The sequence below is a fragment of the Thermobia domestica genome, chromosome 11 (genome assembly GCF_964235325.1).
Source record: "Thermobia domestica chromosome 11, izTheDome1.hap1.1, whole genome shotgun sequence".
In the NCBI taxonomy this organism is placed as follows: Eukaryota; Metazoa; Arthropoda; class Insecta; order Zygentoma; family Lepismatidae; genus Thermobia; species Thermobia domestica.
In genome coordinates, this window is record NC_137464.1 from 75,811,521 (window position 1) to 75,832,785 (window position 21,265).

General features: G+C 35.1%; 1 protein-coding gene across 1 annotated transcript in view; it reads left to right on the forward strand.

Moving 5' to 3' along the window:
* Window positions 1-21,265, forward strand: part of LOC145664181 (sodium/potassium-transporting ATPase subunit alpha-B-like) — a 465,697-nt gene that overhangs the window by 440,338 nt on the left and 4,094 nt on the right. Inside the window, exons 17-18 of the mRNA XM_081730619.1 lie at window positions 6,499-6,629; window positions 11,383-11,484. Of these exons, the coding sequence (XP_081586745.1) occupies window positions 6,499-6,629; window positions 11,383-11,484 (233 nt within the window). The remainder of the gene's footprint in view (window positions 1-6,498; window positions 6,630-11,382; window positions 11,485-21,265) is intronic.

Consider the following 21,265-nt stretch of genomic DNA (forward strand, 5'->3'; position numbering starts at 1 on the left):
AAATTTCATGTCAAAAGAGTAGAAAATAAGAACAATAAAACGAAAATAAAACTTTCTTGTCCATTTAGCAACATTTTGTTTTACTCACTCTAATTTTCGTATTTATAATTCTTTTCCTATAAAATTTGCCCCAAATATACATTTCCCGATTACACACATGATATCAGTATTCAAAGTATCCTGCAAAATCATTATCAAATTATTTTCTTACAAGAAGACAGTTATAGATCTGTGGCAATCATTTTGGACATTAGTGTACATAGTAACATTAATATTCCCATTTTTCTCTTTTAGATCTCTCCTATAGAAGTAACAAAATAAGTATTTATAGTAATAGCATTATTACAAGGCGTATTATTTTTATTATGATGGGATAGTTTTTAATTCTGCTGAAATAGATTTATTTGTTTACTTATATGAAAAATGTATCTGTTAATTAGCACATTGTGGCTATTGTTGCTTGGTTTTCACTAACAGTGGCACATTATACTCCTTGTAAAGTATCAAAAGAATTAAGATTACTTAGGTGATATTAATTAGGCCTTTTCATACTTCATAATAATAATGGTCACAAATTCATAGAGAACTCATACAAAAATGTTGGGTCAAATGTGATATAATGGGTGCGTCGAGAGTGATGTTCTTTCGCATTTGTTTCCAATGGGTTCCAAACACCAGGGTGTCCCATAAGCTTCACGTCGCATACCTTGTGAAAAATGAAGACACAAGGGAACAGTGTAAGAAAGAATTTACACTGAAAAACACAAACCATTGTGCTCTATGGTAAATGCCCATATTTTCTCCAAATTTCGAATTCCCTGTATATACCTATCCTTGAACTTCAGGTCGAGAAACATTTGCAACCCACGTCACTCGTTGGTGACTGTTTCATCGTGAGAGAAATGTCCTATTGCAAAAGAACAAATAGTAATCTGAAGGTGATAAGTCAGGACTGTACGCTGAATGTGGTAACTTTTCAACACCCTCGAAGTTATACATGGCACGAAATCTACGGTAGAAAGAATTGTTTCGCTGCATCAAACAACGTTTTCAGTTGGTTAAGTGTGGATATTTTGTGACAGAGCTTGATACTTTCGTTTCAGTTGCTCATAGCACAGTTCAGGCACGACTGTAAGGAAGAAGTTTCCAGTGCACAAGATTTCAAATTTCCACCATACACTAAGTATCAAACAGCCCCTGTATCACCACAGGAGCTGCGTCCTGCCCTGGGTACAACTATTAATTTCTAGAGTCTGGAGTCCGTAGGAAACCTAATTTTCATCTGACGTCACAATTCGTTTAAACAAACGTTGATCCATGAGATTGTTCAACAGTGCTTTGCAAATTTTCACGCTTCGTTGTGCCTGCTCAGGAATGAGATCGTGCGGAACAATTCGACATTATCTGTATACCTTGGCAACGGTGACCAATGTCACTTGTATAGTTGCTGATTTTGATGTATCTATCTTGACAGCCATCATACCGGTGCTGCTGCTGAGATTCGCCTCCATAGCTTGACGCACATCCTTTATGTTGATGGTGAGAGCTCTTCCTGCACGGTCTTTTTCTGAAAGGCCATAGCCACCCTCTTTGAATTTTTGACCCACAACTTCGACGTGTGGTAGCTCACTGCACATTTCACTTTCGTCCCACAGATGTTTCATGCTGCTTCAAGGGTTGTGTGTCTCAGTTGAAACTCCTACAGTAGGACCTCACGAATCTGTTCTTTAACACTGCATATTTCAGACCAGAAAAGTACATATCACAAGACTAGAAACAGCCATTAGTAAGTGACTACCAGGGGAAGGATTCCTCTGTCCATTGGTATATTCATTGCTATGGCAAACCACTAATGCTTCCAGAGGTGTCCGAACTTCATGTTCTGACACGGTGGGAAACTTATAAGACGCCCTTGTAAATGTGTTACATGTGGAACTTACAACGTTATTTTGACCTAGAAACATTATAATAAATAAAACATTGTAAATTTCGTTTTTCCTGAATCAAAAACTTAAAGAATAAAGAGTTCAAAGAAAAGGAACGTAAGGGAAGATGTATAAAAATAAATCTGACTCATATACTGGCCTCTGTGTGTTTTACATAGCAATTGTACTGTTTGAAACCAGAAGTGTATTTTTTAGAACCTTATACATTCATTGTTGTAAGGAATTATAACGTGGCAAGGGTTAATTCCATTTTACAGTCGGAAATATTTGAAGCTCGGAAAGAGTTAGAGTTGGTTGATCAAGGCAGGGGCGGACCAAGGCAAAATTTTCACCCGGGCAAAGTGACTTTTTGGCGCCCCCTAGTCCTAGACTATATTTTATATTTTATTATAATGATTTTAATATGGTAAACCCATTTTTCAAAAAGAAAAGTTAATGCTTAAATACATAATATAGGTAGGGTATTACTGAAAAATATACATATGGTATCAATTCCATTGTTTTTACTATTATTATTATTATTATTATTATTATTATTATTATTATTATTATTATTATTATTATTATTATTATTATTATTATTATTATTTATGTACCGATATATATATATAAACAAAAACAATATCGAACAGCATTTATTGAATACTACTAATGAGACATGATTACTGCTGTATTGTAAATTGTTTTGTTATATCAATAACTTCAGAAGTCATTCTACCATATATCCGACTATGTAACACTCTATTCTTATAAAGTGAAATACCAATAAATACATTTCACATATGTTGAACGTGTTTTACGCACAGCAATATACACAACCCTTTTTATGTAAGTTTAGTAGTTGAAGTCCATATCATTCATAAAACATATCTCATGAATTTGTACAATAGCTGAACACTCTTACAAGACTAATGCTTAATAATAGGTCTTATCAAGTATTAGAAATCCTCTAATTTTCGTAAGTTTGATAAGTAAACAATATCAAAGTGAATTTAGGGAACTTTATGAGAAAGCGTCCATATCTTTTCTTCCTAAAAACAGTACCTTAAAATCTAGAATAATTTACACAAATTGTTTTCCTAATTTTGCAACCTTTAGCCTCAGGCGTGATAATTAATAGCATAACAAAACTTAAGAAAAACTAAATAAAAAGTTAAATTCCACTATTACTGAAAATTAGCAACAAATTAAACAATTTTGAATACATTTGTTTTCAGCACCTCACATCAATTACAATGTAACCTTCCGAGCAAAATCTCTGAGAATGACGTCTATGTCAATGTCTTGAAGAATGTCGAACTTAATTGACATCATGTTCCCCCTTCACTACCACTTTAAAAGAGTAGCATATATAAAATCCAATAACATTCAATGTCTGGGAAAAATTCACCAAGAATATGGCCCCCTAAACAATACCAACTCCCCTTGCACTCTTTCTTCTACATGCCATGTCTCCATTTGTCGACACAGCCCCCCTAATACTATGAAACTCTCTTCTTCCATGGTGGAGTGGGAAATGATGATGTAATTGAGCTACTTTACAAGAATATAAACCAAATATGTCAGTAGAAAACACGTTATAAAATTTACTTTTTGAGACTCGTTTTGACGCCCCTCTGACTGTGGCGCCCCGGACAGTTGCCCGGGTTGCCCGGCCCTTGGTCCGCCCCTGGATCAATGATTATTTTGTGAAACTGATGAGATTATGTTTGTTCGCAACTAGAGACGTGACATTCATGGAACCGATGTTACAGGCAGAAGCACTAAAATTAATTAATTAATTAATTAATAAGATTTCTTAAGTTCGTTGTAATTTAAATAACTAATAACAATATTTCAAAATAATATTAATAAGAACAGTATTTTTGATTGTTCTTGTTGAATGAATTGATATGTGAGTCAATGAAGACTGTTGCTTCCGGTGAGGAGAATTGTGAAAACAAATCCGAGAAAGAACGAAGTCCTGCCGTTCCATGGTCCTACGGCGCGTCAGAACATAACGCCTACTTAGAGGCCTTGTTACCGTTCAATTGGACGTTAAAATCCCAACTTGAATCAGATATATCCAAACTCGCGAGTCCGGCGTTAGCAAGTCCGAGATTCGGACTCGGGATCAATAATTTAGGGCGAGCCCGAGCCCATCTGAATCTGACTCCCAATGAAATAAGTAAGCGCGAATCCAATTGAGAGAAATGAACCTGAACGTAAGTGAGCGCGAGCCCAATAGAAATGAGCCCGAGCGTGAGTGAGCTCGAGCTCAATTGAGATCATTGAGCCCGAACCCGATACAAAATGGCTATCCATACTATGAACGAGGAACGTCAACCTCAGTACCTTTCTTTGCACATGCTTGTTGACTGTTGAAGCAGACATAATCGCTCAGTACGGTGGCTCTGTTCCGCTTCTTCTACGAGTTTCAATGACACTATGATAAATTTATTCTTAAAAAAAAAAAAAAACGACTAGAACTTAAATGCAAATTGTCTACAATAGAGAGAGAAGACTGCACATAGTCATTAGCTTATGCTTATTAATATTGTGCTTTCTGGTTAGGCTAAGAATAAATTATTCTCTGTGAGTAATTACTGGGAACATCCACGTACTATTCACGCCACGCTACTCAGCGACGAAACTATGCTAGTTATCGTCCGGGGCAAGAGCTCGCCTTAGCACCCCGCTGACCACCAAGCCAAAACACTCCCTCAAATATTTGCCCAATTTTGCGCCCTCCCAATCCGGCGCCCGGGGCACAAGTCCCGTTTGCCCCCACCCCTAGTTACGTCACTGACGCTACTGTTCACAACTAAGAGTGCACTTGCTCTTTCAATAGATATTTACCAATGGAATAAAGGTAGTTAAATACTAGTCTTTGTATTAAGATAGTATAAGTATTAAGACAGTTCAGTGTTTGAAAGATTTTATCAGTTTGCACCGGAAATGACGAAATGACTTGATCATCCACTCTATCAATACTTCCGGCGTCAGCTGTTTCCGGTGGGTTCCAATGAAATGTAACATATAAAACTTACAATGTTTGCGTTTTTTGCTGACCTATTAACGTTACAAAGGAAGAGAGAACTGGAATTTTCTTTAAATTTCCGAAAATAGAAACTTCGAAGAAGTACTTAATGAAAGATAATTCTCTGCGATAGTAGTCCTTTCTTTACGTAGCAGCTTTATTGCTGGAAACCGAGCCCCCTTTCGTTGACACTGGAAGTAATGAATTTCTTTGATTCATCCATTAACGTAATTAAATGCATATACGAGGGTATTTTCAAAACGTTTCCATTGACACTGAAATATCCGGCCACTTTATTTGGTTCATGGTATATAGCGCTATTTATGAAACAAACCATGTATCAGTTTCAACTGCTTAGCTACGTCAATTCGTTGGAAGCAGTCAACCAGTGTCCATTGAGCTCGCATACTGCATGACATTCTTCCAGTACATATAGTTGATGATGCCAAGGCTACAGTGAAACACTGTGGGCTTCGAGGAAACTCAGCATCCACCCTACATCTCAGATCAGTATACGAACTCAACGTACTGCGACTGATTCAAATTACTACCTCCGACGCAGCTAGAGAATTGAAACTGATACATCATTTATTTTTATACCAGGTAGATGGCACTATATGTCAGGTGTGACTTACTACTAGGAATAGCCACAAAGTTCCGGTGCCGAAGGAAGCGGTTCTTGGAGATCCAGTTTTCTGAACCGGTTTTGGAACCGGTTCTAGACCTGGATCCGAAAACCCGTTCCAGAACCGGATCTTAGGAACCGGTTCCAGACTTGGATCCGAAAACTCGGTTCCAGAACAGGACCTTAGGAACCAATTCCAGACCTAGATCCAAAAGCCCCCAAAGACCCGTAAAGGAGGCACAAAGTTCACCTTCAAAACACTGCAAAGAGGACTACGCGCTTGTGCTCTCTCCGCCCAGACCACCTTGTGCCTCCCAGAAAAAAAATTTTGGTTAACTAGTGGGTGATTAGCCAAATGAGTTTGCCAGTTTGCCTGTTTAGCAAATAAGTTTGCCAGTTATCCAGTTTGTTTAGCCAAATGAGACAAACGGCCGCCACCTAGGCGCCTGCTTGTCGCTTCCACCATTTCATCTAGCACACTCTTCATAGCCTGGCAGCAGCTCGGGTTTTGCGTAGGGATGGCCACCAAATTTCGGTTCCGGCGGAACCGGTTCTTGGATATTTCCAGATCTGGATCCGAAAAATCCGGTTCCGGAACCGGATCTTCTAGAATCGGATCCGTTCAGAACCGAAAACCGGTTCCGGCCATCCGTACTTATTACTAGTCGTGCGGTATTTCATCGTCAGGCCGGTAACTTTCAGAATTAACTTCGTACTTATTAATTAAATTAATATTGTAAATTGTTGACTATATTTACACAGTCTGTAATCGTGGGTTATTCAACTTGCTTTGTTACTTCAGCTGTGATGTAAATAAGAAAAGTATGTATATCCCAAGTAATAATTAAGTAAAGAAAAGTATGTAACTAGAATTCTGGTCTTGGTCTCACTTTTGTTTTGTTTTTCAGGGTTATAACGCAAGGAAGAAGTTGGAATACTCATGTCACACGTCATACTTTGTCTCTATCGTGATTGCACAATGGGCTGATCTAATAATATCTAAAACGCGACGGAATTCAATTTGTCAACAAGGAATGAAGTAAGAAAAAAATCTTCAATGTGTAATTTCTAATGTGTAAAACTAACATGCAAATTAATTATTCGTGGGATTAGGGAATTCAGAAACTCATTCTATAAAAATAATAAGATAATAATATGTATGTAGTTATGGTTTATTAATCATTAGAGACCGGATGTTAGGCAAAATGCCTATTCTTTATTATTAAAGATATGATCAAAAATAACGTTTATATGGAGGGTTATACTTTCAATTTAAGCTAATTTTATTTTGCCTATTTTGCCCCTAACTGCCTAAATAATTGCTATAGTGCCTAATGTTGCCTATTCTATGTATTTACTTCAAAATAAGCCTTCATTAGCAAAATATATATTTTATATAATATAAATAACACACACACACACACACACACACACACATATATATATATATATATATATATATATATATATATATATATATATATATATATATATATATATACCGGGTGATTTTATAAGAACGTACCAGGCAGGAGGCACTTGCAAGAAGTCGTGTTTCGAGTGGCACAAAAGGTCTCGTAAAGGCAGAGATTCAGTGCAAGACGATCCCAGAGCTGGTCGCCCGTCTACAGCACATACCGATGCAAAAAGTGAAGCGTGTAAGAGAGTTATTGCACGAAGACCGTCGTGTAACTGTGAGTACGATATCAGAAGAACTGAATTTCAATCGTGATGTGTGTCATAAGATTTTACGCGAAGATTTAAGGAAACGGAAACTTAATGCAAAACTTGTCCCTCACTCTCTAACAGACGAACAGAAAGAGGAAAGACGCAGAATTTCTACTGAACTATTGGATAGAGCCAAACGTGATCCCACATTTGTGTCAAAGATTATTGCAGGGGATGAAAGTTGATGCTACCAGTATGACCCTCACACGTAGCGTCAAAGTGCTGAATAGCGGAGTCATGGATCACCAACCTCGAAAATAGTCAAACGACAACCTTCGAGAACAAAAACAATGTTGACCGCACTCTTTGATAGTAAAGGATTGGTTCACCATGAGTATGTTCCTCCAGGCCAAACAGTGAACCAAACTGTTTACATCGGAGTCTTGAAACATTTACGACAAGCAATTCGACGTCGCCTGATTTGTGGCATTCTCAGGATTGGTTCTTAGTGCATAACAATGCAAGACCCCATACTGCTTTATCTGTTAACGAGTATCTGGCAGACATTCTGTTATTGCCATCCCACATCCGCCATATTCGCCCGACCTCTCACCTTGTGATTTTTTCTTGTTTCCACGAGTGAAAAGGCGACTGAAAGGAATCGCAGGTATCATCAAGATACCACAGACATCCAACGGGCTGTGATAAACGAGCTTACAAGCATCGCAGTAGAAGATTTCCTGCTTGCTTCCAAGATCTCCAGAAACGTTGGCAATTGTGTATAGGTACCAAGGGGACTACTTTGATAGAAGCTAGGATTATTATTTGGTACGTATAATTTTCTGTTTTTATGACCTTTGTCCTGGAACTTTTCTGACAAGGGTTGTACTGTAATGAAATTATGCCAAGTTATCTGTCGTGGTCCGAGGCTTCTGTGGGTGTTTCAGAACAAGCGCTGTTTTAAAATTGTGTCAAAACCATAAATAATTATTAATTATTGGTTTAATTTAATTGTAATATGGTCTTAAGTTTCAAAAAACCTAATTTACTCTTGTTTATCTCTAAAAAAATATGTGCAAAAAATACAATATATATATACTTCAAATTATATAAATTCTAATCTATCAACAAAAACTTATAATGTTATATAATAAATTTGTTAACATCCACACTTTTCTTCAAACAATAAAAACATCAAAAAAATAACATTATTTCATATCATCATAATTAAATTAAAATTATAAAAATTTGGTTAAATAAAATCTTTTTAAATCTAAAACACACATAAACAAAAATCAACCCAAGTACTAAAACCGTATTACTAAATCATCAACAATTTAAATTATATAAAAACCTTTTATTTTATTCAATAACATCATTATCAAAATAACATTATCAAAAAATCAATATTAAAAAAATAGCATTTAAAATTCTACAATTCATCAAATTAAAACATTATTAACTTCAAATACTAAAAAAACAATCTAAAAAATTCAACGTTAAAATACAACCAACTGCTATTACTGGTATACAATCATTCAATGCTTAATTCAACAAATCATCAACAACAAGTATATATCACAACCAAATTCTATACTAACCCAATTCATTATACATAAATTACACATTAAATTACACTTTCTTAAATCTTCATTACACAAACAACACTTTACACATAAATAATTACTAATTCTATTAAAATACACATGTTTAAATAAACATTATTATTATCATTTTAATAAAACTCTAATTAACCCTCAATCAATACAACCAATAATAAAATATCCCCAAACTTACCTCTCATATAAATGCAAATAAATATAAATTTGCTTCATGCAAATTAAATCAATCTAAAAAGCTCAAAATACTCTACATATTCAAATTTTACTAAATTTTATCAAAAGCATCCCAAATTGGCAATTGTTTTTTACACATGATGAGGTTGTTAGCCTCACGCCAAACTCCCAAGCTGGAAGGCTACCCCTTGTCCTCTCCGCGACATATTACTTAATATATTTGTATTTAACCTCTATACTTAGAGGCTTCTCCTTGATTCGTAACCTGAGGACGCGCAATGCTGTGGTATTAATGTCTGTATTTTATACACTTTATTCATGTTGCTTAGTTATTAAATATATTCTGCTTGACAGGAATAAATACTTGTGGGTTTTATATATGTAATTATAACCCCATTTCCATTTAATAGAGATTGTAAAGAGTAGTACACTTCATGTGGATTTGCGATAAAACTGGTTAAATATTGCGCTGTTCTAGCAAACATAGAGAAGCGGCGAGCAGAGCTGTGACATTATAATCATATCTATGAGTTTCTTGAGTTCAACTTTTTTCCACTGTGGTATTCTACAAAAGTCCCTATTTATCTTCTGAATATTCCTTCGTATTGAACATCCATTTTGGTAGCTTAAATATTATAATTTATTGGCAAAAAAAAAAAAAAAAAAACAATTAAATTCTATTTCATTTCAGTTCGCAATTGTAAAAATCCTCTTATAACATAAGTAGTCTGATTGAAGAGAATAAAGAAGTCCACTATCTTCGACAACTGAATGGCCGCAATGGCTCAGTGATAGAGCGCTCACTTCAAGTGCACAGCATTTCTTGTTTGAGCCTCACTTTTTTCAAACAATATTGTTATTTCTCAAAGTTTTGACTAAGAAAAATGATAATTTTATGTATATATCTTTTTCGAATTACAGTATTTAGGAAGAAGTGTTAACACTAATATAATATTGCCTATTTCTTGTTATCGTTTGAATACGTAAGAACGTATACCATACACTATTTAATAAACATTAAATTAAGAATTGATCTTCAGGGTCGGACGAGTTAAATAGAAGTTAGTTTAAATTGCAGGGTCATATAAAGTACTAACTTTTATTCAAGTACCTTCCATTAACATCGGAACGTTTTCCGAAAAAGTAGGGAATGAGTTTCCGCTTTCATTATTGGCAAAAATGCATATGACTTTACGTTGTTAAGAATGAATGTTGGTAACAGACAAATTATACTTATTTTCATATAGTGAGCTAGTTAAAAAATATACACTTTGTGAATCCTAAATATTTAAAGTAAATCATTTATTATTATTAAAAAGTAAAAGACCCAAAACAGAATCCTGCGGTACCCCATATTGATAAGAGAACAATTACTCTATCTGAGAAACATCTCTCAATATGAAGTGATATTTATAATAATTATACACAAGTAAACAACCCTCATATCTATCTTAAATTTTCGTCTTTTTCTGAAAGCATCTTGCCCTTTCTTCTAAATCAGTAGAATCAGTTGCTTTCAAAGGTCTAATGAATGAAATTTGCCGCTTCGACTCATGGATTACTATCATCATATGTGTAGCACACCATATTTAAAAAAGAAAGAAAATACACGTGTTGTTTCCTGAAAACATATAAGTGTAAAAATACCAAAAAGTATTACTCCTGGAAATATCCCATGTATCTGACATATTATCGTACAGAACCCGCAAAGCCAACGAAACAAAAATACAATGAATACTATTCTGTGCTAATGAAGCCCACTCAAATAATTAACCTACCTCATTCAGATCCTGCTTTACAATATACTTCAATCTTGCCAGTGTAACCATTAAAAAAAAAATCCCGTCCTTCTTAAGATATCTCGACCTAATTGTTCACAATAGGTTCGGTGAGGATCAGCCTGGCATGTTGTGGATTTTCTCGTTGTATAACATTCTCCCGTTTGATCGATTATTTTCCCAAATATGTCGTATTTAAAAACCCTCACACCATATTCCCTCCTGAAAATTTTCACTAATCTTCCGAATACATACATTGCTACATGTGAAATTAGCATTACAATCCGATTTTATCAAAACAGTAACGATAAAATAAAAAAGTTTTGTTTAGTGTACAAACTATTATTAATCTATTCTTTATTTTCCCGTAAGCTTCAATTATTATTATTATTTATTTGTTTGTTGCTTACCTTACTATTATTACTGATTTTAAACAATTTAATTAGTTTAAGTCCGCGTCCGATTTATAGGAATACTGCTATATTTGTAGGAATAAGACTTGCATATGAGTACAGAATGTTGCAACTTGAATTTTCTTACTTTCTTTCAGGAACCATGTGTTGAATTTTGGTTTGGTATTTGAAACTGCTTTAGCAGCCTTTTTATCGTACACCCCAGGATTGGATGTAGCTCTCAAAACACAGCCAATGAAGTATGTGTAAAGATAGATTTATTAAATCCAAGGCAATAAGACTGTGTCGTTAATATAATATAACAGTAGTCAAAGGCGTAGGGTCATCGTTTTTTTTGGGGGGGGAGGGAGGGAACACTATTTCTATAGAGACATCAGATCACCAAAATGTCATTTTAACTGATATTTTAAGAATATAGGAATTTACTTACTCTTACTGCAGTTTAATACAAAACTGGAAATCCGAAGAACAAAATTACTTTTAACTAACGCAGAAGGTAGGATAGAATAAGATCTAAAATTTACACTTTTAACCAGGGGTAAAAGTGAGTCTGAAAAGGTAGGGGGGACGCATTACGTCATATCGTCCCCTAGTACCTATCTTTGCGTATTGTAATTTTTTAGAGTAGAGGGACACCATATATTTTTTGGAAGTGGAGAAATAGCGTCCCACTCACTTTTACCCCTGCTTTGAACAGGAAAATACATTATTAGATAATAATATTAGGGTCTGTACAAAATAGTTTCTATCTTCTTCGAGTCAATGAAGTAGGATTTTCCTCCCAGTAGATGCAGCAAATCTTTCCAACACCTGGTTTAGTTTCAAAACCGATAGTTGACTTCTGTAAAATTGACATAAAAACAATACTACAGTGAAACCTGTCTATGTTGGCCACGATTGGTTCCATTAAAAAGTGGCCAACTTCGACAGGTGGCCAACTTACAGAAAATAAGTGATTGGTGTATTTTTAGAATATGATTTCTAATATTAGATGCTTGTAAAATTTTAATAAGCAATATCATGACAGCTACTTTTAAATAATGTATATAGATTGATTGATTGATTTTGAGTTTTATTTTTTCTATGTCCCGTTCAGCAGCGAGCCTACATGAGACGTGGACCTACTGATTAACGTGGAATCCGAACCACATGAGCTCCCGCCGGGAATCGAACCCGGGTCTCCCGCGCCAAAGGCGCGTACGCTAACCGCTTAGCCAAGAAGGAGCTCATAATGTATATAGAGTAATCATAACAATACACAGCACTAGAAAAAATACTACAGTATATTTAATATATGTGCCTTTTTCTTCCTGAAAACTAGTCTGGTACACTGAATTCTTAGGACGGAAAACACAATCACACAGCCATAAAATCGAAACATATGTACGCAGTTTATTGAAATTGATATTATAGCACACTGAGTTATTTAGATTGAAAACAAGAAAAGCAAAATTATAAATTCAATGCAGTTTATATTATTTTTTTGGCAGTGACAAATATTTTCTATAGATTCCTTTCGAAGAGTAGCAAAGTAGTTACTAATAACAAATTTATCCATGGTGGTTCATTCTAGACGTATGTCCTTTATTCTTTTTGCACATATACACATTCTAATTTTGTAGTAACTATCTCTTGTTAATGAGCTACAAGTGTTTCTCTTGAAGCAAAAGATTTTTTGACAAAATCTTAAGGGAATTCATATTTGAAAACCTCCGCTACCTTTCGAAAAGCCGTCAGGTGCCAATAAATCACAATTGAGATGGTTAGTTTTAACCTTGAGAATTTTCCGGAATTACTAAAGCTCCCCTCTGATGAAAGGAGCCGATATAGCTAATGGTTTTACCAAAACAGACAGGGAAAACAAATACGTACGACGATTTCCCGAATTCCTGTACGCAGGGACGTACGGAGGGGGGGGACACGGGGGTCCGGACCCCCCCCCCCCGAAATTTCGACTTTTTAAAAATTTAGCCTAATTTTAGGGGCAATTTTAGCAATTTTAATATAAAATAGCTTCATATTTAGTTTGGACCCCCCCCCCCCGAAATAAATTCCTGGGTACGCTACTGCCTGTACGTGCGTTTTCTTATTCGCCACTTCCTTCACCACCCCTTTGTCAGAGTAGTGTTCTGGCCATTGAGCTCCAAGAACAAATCGTGCGAATCTATGCTTATTTATGTCCAGTAACAAATACAGAACATTTGGCTCCCATACGGAAATACGAAAGAGAGAAGAAAAATAATAAAACGTATTCACGTGGCCAAGATACGCAGGTAAATTTATCATTATCAATAGGATAAACATTGCTTCAATGCGGCCAACTTCCAAGATACACAGGTGGCCAACTTACAGACTAATGAGTAATAAATGTCTTATGGGAAAACCAGTCAAAGATAAGCAGGTGGCCAACTTAGGGAGTTGGCCAACTTGACAGGTTTTACTGTAGTAAGATTCCCTTCGCTCATAGCAGTGGCGTAACTAAATGTTTGGGGGCCTCCCCGCAGACATCATGGAGCGGATACCTTTCTCTACGTCCCACTTCACGATTTGGGGCCCCATATGGCTTGAGCCTCCCGCAATGCGGGGTCTGCGGGTCCTTATTTACGTCCCTAGCTCATAGTACTTTTGCAAGTAAGTTTTCAAGCGTCAAAGTGACGAGAAGGATCGTTCAGCGCTTGCGGTTGTAAGTGGCCTCAACAATGCTATTTCAAAATACTTACTTTAACACGTCCGGAGCACAACTATCTAGGCCAGCGTTTCCCAACCTTTTTCAGCTTGCGGCACACTACGGGTGTAACTTGAATTCTCGCGGCACACTCATAGATATTATTATTATTATTATTATTATTATTATTATTATTATTATTATTATTATTATTTGCAAATATGTAATACCATGGTATTTTTTTTTCTGTGATTACTGATCTCCTCACAGAGATGAAAACTTGATTACTGGTTTTCCGCTATGCTAATTCATTATGCTTTTTTTTTTTTTTTTTTACTCAAATTTTAAAATAGAAAACAATTGCAAAGAAATATAGGACTCAGATTTTAAAAAATACGCTTTCTTTTTCGAAAACTGTATCACACCTTTTACTAATAACAAATATCACTAAATAACGAACTAACAAACAAATGTCTTGTTCTTTTAACTTTGCTGTTTTAACAAAAACCGGTGCATATTATTGCAATCACACAGCTTGCGATGCGTCGAAGTCAAAACACAGCTGTTGAACAAAGTGTTGTTCTGTCATTCACGTGCGAATGAGTGTTCTACGAACGTTCACTTGACGCGTACCGTACAAGTGCTTCCATTTCTCGGTGTTAGTATGACTCTCAATTGAAGTGTAACATAGCAGCTAACCGTGGAAATGTGTACGAGCCGAAATACTGTCTGCTACACAGTAATAGATGTAGAATAATATATTACAATTACAGTATTTTTTTCCATAGTAATGTGCAATACAAAAATATACATTTTTTCCTATGTCTTGCAATTTGGTTGCTATAGAATTAACAATTTTGTCTCGATTTCCTCGCGGCACACCAGTGTGCCGCGGCACACCGGTTGGGAAACGCTGATCTAGGCAATGCTGAACATGCACCAGCAAAGAATGGTTGTGTCACTTAACGTGAAACTGAGTTGTGCATATGCATGGCTTCGATAAAATCGAAGCTGGGAGATGAAACTCTTGAACAGCTGATATTACCTTTTAATTCAACAAGTTTCTATATTTCAGCAGAAATTCACATATATATATATATATATATATATATATATATATATATATATATATATATATATATATATACAGTGAAACCTCTACTAACGGACACCTCCCATAACGGACATATTTTGTAATCCCCAAACACTGTAATAGGATAAAACATATTGGCAAACCTCTCTAAAGCGGACACTCTCTAGTACGGACACGGACAGTCTTTCCTGTCCTTTATAGGTATTATTTACCTTCGTATTACGGACACTTTCTCTATAAATAAGTTGAAAGGTATTGTAAAAATACATTTTTTAGTAATTCATACATGTGTCACCAAGAAAGCATTGTGACATTTTGTCTCCTCAACTGTCTACTCAGCAATCCAGACGAAGAGTCTCTGTTTAACAACACTCTCATGTCCTTTGTTAGCATTCCACTCCCACCCAAGCTGTTTTACACACAAAAGTGATTGACAGTTGCCCGCCGTTTAGAATTACACGTTATTCTACTGTCTTGCTGGAATCTCTAGCCAAGCAGAAAACAAGTTCGGTAGTTTTTGCCCGCGGGTACGCATATTGTCACAAAAAAGACACTACTGGACTGCAATTAACCCACAAATTAAAGCGACATACTGAAAACGTAGTAAGTACTGATAAGTGTAAAGTGCAGAGAACTATAACATCTTATTTCCATCTTGTGCCTCGAACATAGAGCATTGGAGAGCAGAGGACAACACAGGTATAGTAACATCTCGGTAATATTCGTGAATACATGATTCATCCAAAAATATTGTTACTAATTGCATATTATCTTCTTTACTAATTTACGTAAGAAAATATCAAACCCTCTCTAAGGCGGACACCTCTCTACAGCGGACAATTATTGATTCCCCACGGCTGTCCGCTTTAGAGAGGTTTCACTGTATATATATATATATATATATATATATATATATATATATATATATATATATAAATTCGAAATATAAACAATAATAAGCCAGTGCTTTTGTTATTATTGTACAAGTATATACTTGTTTGCATTTTTTTTTATTCATTTAATATCAACTTCCCTTTTGCTGACTCTAGTTTAGCTGCACCGTATGGCCCATCGTAAACTCGACTAAGAAAAATTTGTGCAATGCGCCCCTTTTAGTTAATACCGTAAGCACGTATTTTGCTTAATGGTTAATCCACCCCTGCTGCTCATCTCCGCCGATACATCCATGATTATGGGTATTATTCAGGTTTAAACATAAACTAACTAATCAACTTTCAGTTTTCAGTTTTAAAGCACGAAAACGTGGAGCTAGTCGAGACACATCAACATTTGCTGTATTCTTGTGCTGAAGTAGATAAGAGTATGTTGCCCAATACTTCTCACAAAAGTTTGGTATCCAAATACAGTACAAAATGCTGAATAGCACTATAATTATTATTAGAAAATTGATAGAAGTAGGAGTTGATGTGTACATGCAATGGTGTTATTTCAATAATTATAATTTTATTGATAATTCCATCATAGAAGAGAATTTAAGAAAACAATTTAGAACTAATCTTGATCGTTTTCCACCAACCTTATTATTATTTTTTCTATTAAACTTAAAAAGCCAACGAATCAAAATAAAATATGACAATCATGTTCATTCTAGCTCTCAATACGCATAAATTACGTAAAAATAAAAAAATCTGACCAAAATATACTTTATTATTACTAATCTTCACCCCAGTTTCGGCAGTATACTCTTCATCAGGCACATTATATATTGCTGAAACTGGAGCAAACATTAACCCATTAGTGCACATAATAATAAAGTATATTTTGCATTCTTTTAATTTTTATTTAACTTATGCATTTCCAAAGCTAGAATGAACATGATTGTCATATTTCGTAATCAATAAAAATCTGAATAATAATAATAATAAAAATGACCAAAATATACTTTATTATTATTAATCTTCGCCCCAGTTTCGGCAATATATATAATGTGCCTCATAAGATAATAATATATTGTCGAAACTGTAACACAAATTACTAATAATAAGAGTATGTTTTGGTCAGATTTTTATTTTTATTTACAAAATATGATAGTTCGTTAAACAAAATATCTATACTTATTAGCATTTTGCACTAGATGTAAATCACAATTGATGTAGCGGGAAGTAAAGATCTCTAACGATAATGTCTGATGATAGTAAGACATTTTTAGTAAACCCAGTACATTTTTAACTCTTGAGAAACCACGTCCTCAATTTGACTACCATTTAAGTTTCTTCTACTGATTTATCATGTTGGAAAAGAAGATGCATGCCATATACAGTATATAACATTCTTATTCGTACACATTGTTTTTTCACACAAAATATTTAATTTCTCTATTAAACTACAATATTGTGCTAGCTAATTGTCAGGTTTGGATACATTAGGGCTTTACAAACAGAAAAACATAGAAAAAATAATTCGTATCAAATTAAATATTAATTAATAAAAGCAAACAATGAGAGAACCCCTGTTTTCGTGCAACTTTCCTATTCGTACACACAGGCTATTATACCATAAAGAAATCATAAGAACAACACAAACTTGGTACATGCTAAGTCTAGCCTTGTGTTTACTGTCATTGTCCTGTTGAAATCTGTAACTATTTTTTGCACACTGCTTGACATTGTTCTTTAATATTTCACAATATACATTGGCATCCATAATGCCATCAGTAAACTGGATGGTGTATGACATACAGGCCCACATCATAAGTGACCCACCACCATGTTTAGCTGTGGGGGAGGGGGTGTTCATATTATTATTCTCTGTATTTGGTTTTCTCCATACCCTACATACCCCATCTGACCCAAAAAGGTTTATTTTCGTCTCATCGAACCATATAACACTATCCTAAAATTCTTGATCCTTATCACGATGTTGTTTTGCAAACTCAAGGCGCTTCTTTCGATTCTCCTTACTTACATGCGGCCTCTTTCGCGCGATTCGACCATGATACCCATGTTTCCACAACACACGTCGGACAGTTTGGTGACACATCTGCTTCCTGGACACATTTTCCAATAATGGACGTAGTTCGGGGACACATAATTTGGGATTTTCTCGAACTCTTTGCAGAATGAAACGTTCGTCGCGTGCTTTTAATTTACGTTCCTTTGGTTTCTTCGAAAAAATCCTCGTTGAATCGTGCTCTCTGAATTTTTGTACTATGTACTGCACAGTGGAGTGTGAGCTATTAACGGTACGTGCTATTTGACGTAAAGAATTTTCTCTCAGTTTATAATTACCTCTTTTAGGTTGGAACTCAGCTCCTTCTGCTTATTCATTTTTATCCGTGGTGTTCGAAGGAAAGTACGCGCTGCGCTACCACTAACACAGGTCACCTACACCACCCACACTGCTTCAATACAAAACGAAGAATACTCGTGAATGATAATAGTATTTGCGATTAACACGACACGTCATATTAATGTACGAATAGAAATGTTGCAAGAAAACATGGTGTTTTTCTTTATTTATTACTATTGAATAATTTTTAATACTACTTTGGATTGGTTTTTAAATTGAAATCTTTGATCAACACCTCCTTTACTCATATACACATAGTAGATATAAAAATAATAAACTTAAAGTACACATATGTTACATTTTTTCTCTTAAATTCAGGTGTACGAATAAGAATGTTATAAACTGTATGTACAATCCGCGGCAAAAAACCTGCAACATGAGGATGTAAGTTTATTGTAAAACTACGCCTAACAGCACAGGGTATGAACATAACGTCTAAGTGGAACGAATCACGCCAGGACAAACCTCGGCCTCCTCTCGTGCACACTTATTTTGGAGCAAAAGACTTCGTCATTTCACAATAAACTTATATGCTCGTGTTGCAGGTTTTTTGCCGCAGATTGTACCATTTTTCTTTTAAAAACCGTTAATATCATTTCAGATTAAAGATGTCAAATTGAGATGGGAATAATGCAGTATTCGATCAAGATAATGACCGATCAGATAGCACACGTTTCATTGCGTGACTCGTGGTTAATTCACTTACTCAGCATGAATGGGATTGAATTTGGGTTTAGCGTCTCTTTCAGCAGCGAGGCTGTATGAGACATGGACCTACAGCTTAACGTAGAATCCGAACCACTTGAGCTCCCGCCGGAAATCGAAGCCGGGTCTCCCGCGCCGAAGTCGCGTACAGTAACTTTTTTTCTTGGATTTGTACATCGGGATCAGCTTTCTTAGTCCAGGTAGCGACACCGATTGCTTCGTCACTCTGCACCAACACCTCACGATTCGGGACACAAGTTTCGAATTTCATACTGCAGTAAAATACCTGAAGGAAATAGGAAGAACATTCGAAAATGTTCAAAACTTGGTCCGGACACGTTGCACAGTATTGACTCTTGACATATGAATGAACAGTCGGAGAGGCATCTAAAAATCACTTTCTCAGCATGAGCTCCAACATGAATATATATCACAACTAGAAAAAAATATTCTCTCCTATCCACTAGACAATAAAAAGCCTTGTATTTGCCTCTGCTTTCATTATAATTAGAGTACGAAGCGTTATGTGTAACAGTTTTAGAATTAATTTTTCTTAGTTTTTTAAAGTACCTTAAAATCCGTTACAAGATATACACAATAAAAAATATTTCATTCATGTTTATACTCATGTACACAGGGTTGGCAAAATACATGGCATTGTTTTGAAATGGAAAATACACGTACGAAATAAGAAATAGCGGAAAAAAGAAAATCTTAACTTTTACAGAGATCAATTGTATATAATTGATTCTACTGGTAATGAAATGAAATAAAATCTTTAATTTTTACGTCCCACGCCTATGCTGGCTACACAGTTATGATAAGCAATAAATGAAATGATGAAATAAAGACAGTGGGAGGAAACGGGAGACCCGAGAAAATCCACGCACATGGTGTTTACCAGAAAGGTCACTTGGCGCGAGCTGGGATCGAACCAAGGACTTTATGAACAAGAGATGAAAGCTCTACCGCTGAACCACCGCAGCCTAATTCTACTGATAATCTACATAGCTGCTCATCAGCAATGTAGTAGAAACTATACTTTTAAAATTTAATTCATGAATGTGTTTTCAACACAGACTAGTACAGGGTAATTATCGTACAATTATCCTTTTGCAGGGTTGTTGGAATTTTCCCTAGCACAAAAATACCCAGTGTTTTTAAGGTATAAAACCCATAATAAAACCCAAAAAGGCCCACTTCTAAAAATATACTAATCAAAAATTGGATTGAAACGATAACCTTAATGTGATTGTAATTACTTTCTTCAATTGTGTTTCTCAGTACTCGCCTAGTTTTAGAATTGGTTTAAAATATGTATCTATCAACAAACCTCCAGAACAAAATACCGTTGGAAAAACAAAAATATTTCGGAATAATGTATAACGACTTTTATTTGCGCTTGATCAAATTCATTGCAACGGTGTTCAATTGTAATCTGGAATAATCGCTATTAGTACAAAGCAATAACCAAATCATTTTCCATGTGTCAGTTAATTACAAATCGAAAACGCTTCACATAAAAAAGGAAATTACTGAAGTTATACCCATATTTTGCCAATACCATATTTGGACAAGTACACATACAAACGAAAAACAGACGCATTAAGAAATAAACCAAATGTTCTTGTATGTTAATTACAAATGTATATACAAATCACTTTTTTTTCTTGTAATGTCATAATTTGAATCAAAGACGCTACAAGCGCTTCACTTAAAAAAGGAAATTGCTGAAGACCTATTTTCTCTTAACTTGATACCACACTTGAATTGATAATTTATGAAACAACACGACTCGAGATATAGATTTTTTAGGAGACAAAAAAAAAACTGTTTTAAGGGAAAATGAGGCAGAATCAAATGTTATGTTTATTTACATTTTAAAAACATTTTATACAAATAATTTAATATACAGTTTGAACTCCAGGCATTTCACCTTGATGAGGAAAATGATCTAAAAATCAGAACAGTTACCCTGTTTCGTAGACACGTTTTTTTCTTTTATTGCAAACTCTTTTAATGTAAAGTCAGATTCCTCTGCAAAATTTTAATACATATTTCACACACATTTCTGAAATAGCACTAGGAATATTACATGAAACTTACGACACAAAGACAAAACAACGATAAGATATATCGGAAATAGTCCAGAATAATTAATAGTGCGTAAGTTCTGGTTATTATTTGAAATAACTGTAGAAATAAATAAATAAATAAGTACAATCTTTATGGATTGTCGTTTTCAACA